Source organism: Oncorhynchus gorbuscha, linkage group LG16 (genome assembly GCF_021184085.1).
Source record: "Oncorhynchus gorbuscha isolate QuinsamMale2020 ecotype Even-year linkage group LG16, OgorEven_v1.0, whole genome shotgun sequence".
Taxonomy (NCBI): Eukaryota; Metazoa; Chordata; class Actinopteri; order Salmoniformes; family Salmonidae; genus Oncorhynchus; species Oncorhynchus gorbuscha.
The window spans coordinates 69,394,785-69,402,843 of record NC_060188.1 but is presented as its reverse complement, the minus strand read 5'-3'; the positions used below and the strand labels follow the sequence as shown (position 1 = coordinate 69,402,843).

The following is an 8,059-nucleotide window of genomic DNA, read 5'->3' as shown; positions in this document are numbered from 1 at the left end:
ATCAGATTTTAAACCTAACCTTAACCACACTGCTAACCCTAATGCCTAACACTAACCTTAAATTAAGACCAAAAAGTACATTTTTGTTTTTGTTCATTTTTAAAATAAATTATAGCCAATTACGACTTTACAGCTGGCCTATCTAAGAGGAAATCGCTCACTTATGCCTCCAGGTCAAGTCAGGAGGATTTTTAAAATTTAAATCTAAAAGACAACAAGCTTGCCTTGTCATGAGTCAAATATTTGTTTTTATACCACATAACACATGCCATCTTAAGACAACACAGGGTGAATACTGGCTATCTAACCACATGCCCAAAACTGTAATTGACTTTGAGAGTACACTCAAAGTGTGAGAATGGGTACTTACTCAAAGTAAGTGTGAGAATGGGTACTTCTCAAAGTAAGTGTGAGAATGGGTGAATGGGTACTTACTCAAAAGTGGCAAACTTTTGGGGGGATTTTTGTTTAAATTGTTGAATAAATGTTTCACAATTTCTTAACGGCTCCTATTAATTCATATTTTTTGGCATCTCAGAATGTCACTGTCAAAGGATGAGGACAGACAGAAAGACGACAGACAGGCAGATAGACAGACAAACACACATGCACATTAGGCTATATAGTTTAATTATTCATAAAAATAAATAATTCTACAACATTTTATGATTATGTAGGCCTAAATAATTATCAGAAATATTTTTTGTTATTTTATTTCACCTTTATTTAACCAGGTAGGCCAGTTGAGAACAAGTTCTCATTTACAACTGCGACCTGGCCAAGATAAAGCAAAGTAGTGCGACACAAACAACAACACAGAGCTACACATGGAATAAACAAACGTACAGTCAATAACCCAATAGAAAAGTCTATATACAGCGTGTGCAAATGAGGTAAAATTAGGGAGGTAAGGCAATAAATAGGTCGGAGTGACGAAGTAATTACAATGTAGCAATTAATATAACTAAATGATCCACAAATAATAGCTGAATACATGTTATCATCAAAAGTATTGCAACTGACAGGTTGAGTCAGCGTAAAATATAGATCAAACAGCTACAGGCAACAGAAGCTATGTCCAAGATTATGCACCACAGTTATCTTGACACCTCTCTGAAAACGGTCGTCACTATTTAGCACAGCCACAGTCATAAACCCCGCCTATTTTACAATGAATGTTCTTAAAATCTGATTTAAAATCTAACCTTAACCACATTTCTAACCTTATGCCAAACCGTAACCTTAAATTAATACCAAAAAGCTACTTTTTGTTTTTATGAATTTTAACGATATACAATTCTGACTTTGTGACTGTGGTAACTTGTTACAACCTCGGTAAACAAATAATTTTACGTAGCAAGAGCGTTGCAATTTTCGTCATCACGTCCTGTCAACCCTATGCCTCTGTCTTGGATGGTAAATTAGATGAACTCTTCTGATTAAATGGGATTTATGCCAATTTGTGAAATATAGTCTTCATATTTGATAAGAAAATAGTTTGTAATTGACATTGCGGCACTTGAAGAGCTTGAAGACATCAAAGGAAATGACAGAAACGTATGGTAAGCAAAGCAATATCTGGCTTCACTGTCTCCTAACGTTAATGTCCGTTCTTTCGTCTGGGACAAGAAACAAGATGAAGCTTGCAAGCTAGACAGCCGCCTATAGCAAGTTGTCAACCATTACTTACAACATCTAGTTTTCTAAATCTTTATCAGTCGTCGCCAGGAACCCTAACCACTGCTTCTGTTTAAATTGTGAGAAAATTAATTACATTGCTCGTGGCTTTCAACAACACCCTGCTCATGGCTTCCGCCTTGTGGTCAGTCTGTCGTCGTGTGATGTAGTAAATGTATTATTGATTTTTTCCCCCCATTATTCTTTTCCAGATTTCCTTTTTAAATTCTTGGTGATTGGAAGTGCAGGATCAGGGAAATCCTGTCTTCTCCATCAATTTATAGAAAACAAGTGTAAGTCAAATTGTTATTATAGTGATTATGTTGAACTTCCAGAAAGAGGTCATGTCTTAAAGATCACTGCCCCCACGGACATGGTACTGTAATGTTAACGTAGGGTACTGTAATGGTATTCACTACCAGGTTTCTGGATAAGTTTACTCTACTTTTACATTAAGCTGTATCACACAACATGAAAGATGACAGCAATGCTCCTCTACCAAATGTAACAGAGAGTGTAATTAACTATGGTGTCTGTACTGTACTGTGTTTTCTGTTCTGTACCATGTAGTCAAGCAGGACTCCAGCCACACCATTGGGGTGGAGTTTGGCTCCCGGGTGGTGATGGTCGCCGGTAAGACGATCAAGCTGCAGATCTGGGACACAGCTGGACAGGAACGATTCCGGTAGGTAGCTTTACTGGGCTCCTGAGTGGGGCAGTGGTCTAAAGCACTGCATCTCAATGCTAGAGGCGTCACTACCAGTTCAATTCCAGGCTGTATCACAAGCTGCCGTGATTGGGAGTCCCATAGGGTGGGGCACAATTGGCCCAGCGTTGTCGTGGTTAGGGTTTGGCCGGGGTAGGCCGTCATTGTAAATAATAATTTGATCTTAACTGACTTGCCTAGTTAAATAAACATTTAATTTAAAATAAGTTAAATAGTGCACATTAACAGGAAGCATGTTATCTGTGCATGACTGTCTAATGTTATCTCAGCAGGATGTTCATTTGATCGGAGAGAGGTTGTTACTGGGGTCATTTGAGAGACATTCAAATGACTGGGATGAGATCATCAGATAGATTGGATTAATATATATAATAATAATAATAATAATAATAATAATATAATAATATATTAGATCATGAGATAGTATTTGTGGATGTTCTAAGAGTCTGCTCTGACTCTTTCCCCCCCATACTTTCAGGTCAGTGACTCGCAGTTATTACAGAGGGGCAGCAGGGGCTCTCCTGGTTTATGACATCACCAGGTAAGACTCTGATTTAGACCAATTCCAAGTCAACAGTCACAGTTCATAATATCACTTTATTCCGTTGCAGCCATGTCAGTGAATTTTAAACATAATTATACCTCTGTGTCTATCTGTCTGTGTAACCAAGTCGGGAAACGTATAATGCCCTGACCAACTGGTTAACAGACGCTCGAACGCTGGCCAGTCCAAACATCGTCATCATCCTGTGTGGGAACAAGAAAGACCTGGAGGCTGACAGAGAGGTCACCTTCCTTGAGGCGGCCCGCTTCGCCCAGGAGAACGGTAATGTAGCCTAATGACCATGCATTGTGATAATGTAGCCTGATGACTATATAAGTCTGGGACCAAAAGGCATCTGAACAACTTCTACCCCCAAGCCATAAGACTGCTGAATAGTTAATCAAATGGCTAACCGGACTAATGCATTGACTCTTTTTTTGCACTGACTCTCTTACACTGAGTCAATGCACACTCACTGGACTCACTGCACACAATAACTCACACAAAACACACACACACACATGCATATTGACGCCACACACACTTTCACATACTCCACATACGCTGCTGCTAATCTGTTTATTATCTATCCTGATTGCATAGTCACTTTTATCCCTACTTACATTACCTCAATTACTTCGTACCCCTGCACATTGACCCGGTACCAGTACTCCTTCTATATAGCCTCGTTATTGTTATTTATTGTGTTACTATTTTCAATTTTTATTAGTAAATCTTCTTCGTTTTTAAGTTTGCAATGTTGGGAAAGGGCTCGTAAGTAAGCACTTCACGGTAAAGTCTACACCTGTTGTGTTTGGCGCATGTGACAAATATAATTTGATTTGACCCTGCGTAGTGCTCGAAAGACGGTTGATGTTTGCGACTTTTTATTGATTTATTTTAGCTTTATTTTACTAGGCAAGTCAGTTAAGAACAAAATCTTATTTTCAATGACGGCCTAGGAACAGTGGGTTAACTGCCTGTTCAGGGGCAGAACGACAGATTTGTACCTTGTCAGCTCGGGGATTCGAACTTGCAACCTTTCGGTTACTAGTCCAATGCTCTAACCACTAGGTTACCCTGCCGCCCCATTGTGACGATAAAGACAGGTGATGTTTGTGACTATAAAGACAGGTGATGTTTGTGACTATAAAGACAGGTGATGTTTGTGACTATAAAGACAGGTGATGTTTGTGACTATAAAGACGGGTGATGTTTGCGACTATAAAGACGGGTGATGTTCGCGACTTTAAAGACGGGTGATGTTTGCGACTATAAAGACGGGTAATGTTTGTGACTATAAAGACGGGTGATGTTTGCGACTTTAAAGACGGGTGATGTTTGCGACTATAAAGACGGGTGATGTTTGCGACTATAAAGACGGGTAATGTTTGTGACTATAAAGACGGGTAATGTTTGTGACTATAAAGACGGGTGATGTTCGCGACTATAAAGACGGGTGATGTTCGCGACTATAAAGACGGGTGATGTTTGCGACTTTAAAGACGGATGATGTTTGCGACTTTAAAGACGGGTGATGTTTGTGACTATAAAGACGGGTGATGTTTGCGACTTTAAAGACAAGTGATGTTTGCGACTTTAAAGACTGGTGATGTTTGTGACTATAGATAAAGGAGATTGGTCCTTTTATCCATGTTGTCTCTCTTTGTTGTTATAAAAACAGAACTGATGTTCCTGGAGACGAGTGCCCTCACAGGAGAGAATGTGGAGGAGGCCTTCCTTAAATGTGGTCGCACTATCCTCAACAAGATAGATTCAGGTAATAACACACACACTTATACTCACTTCTTACTAATAGCTGCACGAGGAGCCATGTTTTGCACTAGGGAATTGCATGCAAAACATCCTGTGGCGTTCTGCATTAGCATTGAATAGCCCCCGTGATATGCAATTTTTCAGGGAAGTTAGGAATCAATATACACAGGCATTTAGGAAAGCTAAGGCTAGCTTTTTTAAACAGAAATTTGCATCCTGCAGTACAAACTCAAAAAAGTTCTGGGACACTGTAAAGTCCATGGAGAATAAGAGCACCTCATCCCAGCTACCCACTGCTCTGAGGCTAGGAAACACTGTTACAACCGACAGATCACTGCACCTGCTCATAGCCCAACTGTATACAGCTCATCTATCTACCTCATTCCCATACTGTATTTATTTATTTTGCTCCTTTTGCACCACAGTATCTCTACTTGCACATCCAACTTTTGCACATCTACCATTCCAGTGTTTAATTGCTATACTTCGCCACCATGGCCTATTTATTGCCGTAACTCCCTTATCCTACCTCAGTTGTACTCACTGTAAATAGACTTTGTTTTCTTTTTTTTATACTGTATTATTGACTGTATATTTTGTTCATTCCATGTGTAACTCTGTGTGGTTGTATGTGTCGAACTGCTATGCTTTATCTTTGCCAGGCCGCAGTTGCAAATGAGAACTTGTTCTCAACTAGCTTACCTGGTTAAATAAAGGTGAAATAAAAAATGTAAAAAATGCATTCACATGACTTAAATTGACAACTGTGTGTGAACTGTACTGAACTGTGGAACTGTGAACTGTACTGTATATCTATTCATTGATTTTCTAATGTGTTTAATATGTGGATGTGTCTCATCTGTAGGTGAGTTAGACCCGGAACGGATGGGCTCAGGGATCCAGTATGGTGACACAACGGTGAGGCAGCTTCGCCAGTCGCCACAGGCTGGCTCAGCACAGGGCAGAGATCAGTGCAACTGTTAAAGGCTAATGCTAACCTAGCTCTAAGACACAGAGTACCCATGTCTCCAGGTAAGTAGTTAATTTTGTTAAACCTGTACTGAAAGCAGTGTGGCTGTTTGCAATTACATGTGTATTTCAAGTGTTGAGTGTTCCTTCAATTGATCATCTGCTGTGATTTCCTTGATTTATGATTTTTAGAACACTTAAAGATAGGTTAACAGTTACATCTCTCTCTAGGCCCCGATGTAAATCTAACAGTCTCTGCACACTCAGGCCTTTGGAGGACTGCCCTGTGACTCTTGACCCCTGCACTTGGACTACTTCTGGAGAGACCCTGTGTAAAAATGTGGGCTGGGTTGTCACGGAGCTATCTGGGTTGTCACAGAGCTACTCTCCTCCAGGCCTTTCTCTCTCTGACTACTGCTCCAGTCCGTGTCGCCAGGGAATACAAGTGACATCAGCAGAGAGGACTGATCAGTCACAGAGCCAGGCCAATGGACACACACAGGACATTTGTTTTCAATGTCTTTACTCAGAAGCAGCCACAGCAGCTCACAAACATATCACTGTTCAAACTCTGATGGGACCGACATGGTTTAAGGAGAACATCAGACGTTAATTTGTGTCCAATCTCTATAAAAGTTAAGCCTATTTATTGGTTGTGTTGAAAGCTGTAAGATATTGTAAATATATCAAAAGGAAATATAACATTTATGTGATATTTGTGTACAATGTTTTAAGAGACTGAAAAAAAGCTGGGGACTTGTGGTAGTCACCGTGTACACATACTGTAATGTGTGAATGTGTGTGTGAAAATTGTTACAATGTTAAAGCTGGAATCCTTATCGGTGAAACGTCTTGTTTGCTCTATTACAACAACAAAGAAGTTACTTCAAACAATGAACACTGTTTTTTTCCCCTCAGACATCATTGCATGGCAGAGGAGGCTGGTGGGAGGAGCTGTAAGAGGATGAGCTCATTGTAATGGCTGGAATGGAGTCAATGGAACATAGTCAAGCATATGGTTTCCATGTTTGATACTGTTCCATTTATTCAATTTCAGCCATTACAATGAGCCCATCCTCTTACAGCTCCTCCCACCAGTCTCCTCTGTAATGCAATCATGATGGAACGGCAGTTTTTTTTTTACCACAATGCTGGATGCTCATATCCTCTGTCTCAAAATCAAAACAATAACAAATGCGCCGAAAACATTGCACTGTTTCACCTTTCGCAGATCTCAGCTTTAATATCTTTGACTGACTATCATAATCTCCAAGTTTGGGGCAAACAAATATGTATTTTAAATGTGTAAGGTGTTGTGCAATGATTATGAAAGGGTTAAGGCCATATCTAAATCCATTCTAACCAGAATTTCATTGATAGATTGAGTGATAATTGGTGTATTTACTTGATGTAAAGCACAAATGTGAAAATCTACAATTTTTGCATATATCTGGACTATGATCTTACGTATGACCTGTCTATCTATAAAATGTATCACTATGTGTGCTAGATGTAACTGTTGAACGGAAGAACTGCCCCTCTTTGCAAAGCCTGTATGATCTTGAATTAATAAATAATTTAACCAAATGTTCATTAAACTTTCTACTGCTATGACTTTCTATTTCTATGAGTGTGGCTAAGAAACATAAACACAATCCATCAACATGGATTGGATGAGCATATTCAGTGTTAAATTGAGCCGGACTCCTGCACCTTGGGTCAAAGGGAGGAGCCAAAGAGAAAAGTAGCGTAAACCAAGGTTAGGGTTGTGGTTGTGGTGTTCTAAATTTCTTTAAGACGGTCATACTATGGATCATTTAGCTATTTGATTTGAAATTTAGGTATAAAAATAAGTAATTTGATAAAATATTGAATCTGGCTTACAGCTATAGCCCAGAGAAACACGTTAAATAACACATTCATAAATGAAAAAAAAGACAAAACATTTTATAATTAGAAACAAGGTTTTTAAGTGTTTGTCGTTTATCTAGGAGATATAAGAAAACTCATGAAATATTTAAATATATATATATAATTTACACATAGAGTGCTTTTGGAAAGTATTCAGACCCCTTTAATTTTCCACATTTTGTTAGGTTACAGCCTTATTTCTAAAATAGATTAAATAATAAATTAAACAAAATTGTCAGCAATCTACATACAATACCCCATGATGGAAAAGCGAAACATTAGAAATGTTTGCACATTTGTTAAATATAAAAACAGAAATACCTAATTTGCATAAGTATTCAGAACCTTTGCTATATGCGACTCGAAATTAAGCTCAGGTGCATCCAGTTTCCATTGATCATCCTTGAGATGTTTCTACAACTTGATTGAAGTTCACCTGTGGTAAATTCAATTAA

At 38.8% G+C, this 8,059-nt stretch overlaps 1 protein-coding gene across 2 annotated transcripts; it reads left to right on the top strand.

Moving 5' to 3' along the window:
• Positions 1 to 819: 819 nt before the first annotated feature.
• Positions 820 to 7,284, top strand: LOC123998852 (ras-related protein Rab-4B-like). Of its 2 annotated transcripts, none has more exons than XM_046304056.1 (8): positions 820 to 1,562; positions 1,890 to 1,970; positions 2,248 to 2,362; positions 2,883 to 2,945; positions 3,076 to 3,230; positions 4,633 to 4,728; positions 5,590 to 5,756; positions 5,961 to 7,284. In XM_046304056.1, the coding sequence occupies exons 1-7, from the start codon at positions 1,547 to 1,549 to the stop codon at positions 5,706 to 5,708; spliced, it is 645 nt and encodes a 214-aa protein (XP_046160012.1). In that variant the 5' UTR covers positions 820 to 1,546; the 3' UTR covers positions 5,709 to 5,756; positions 5,961 to 7,284. The 2 variants fall into 2 exon arrangements, with proteins under 2 accessions (XP_046160012.1, XP_046160011.1); XM_046304055.1 differs by having other exon boundaries at positions 823 to 1,562; positions 5,925 to 7,284.
• Positions 7,285 to 8,059: the final 775 nt, after the last annotated feature.

Excerpts from the sequence above, each read along its gene's own strand:
- LOC123998852 (XM_046304056.1), top strand. Across the intron at positions 2,946-3,075 it reads CTGGTTTATGACATCACCAG|TCGGGAAACGTATAATGCCC; the intron begins GTAAGACTCTGA and ends TGTGTAACCAAG. Across the intron at positions 4,729-5,589 it reads CCTCAACAAGATAGATTCAG|GTGAGTTAGACCCGGAACGG; the intron begins GTAATAACACAC and ends TCTCATCTGTAG.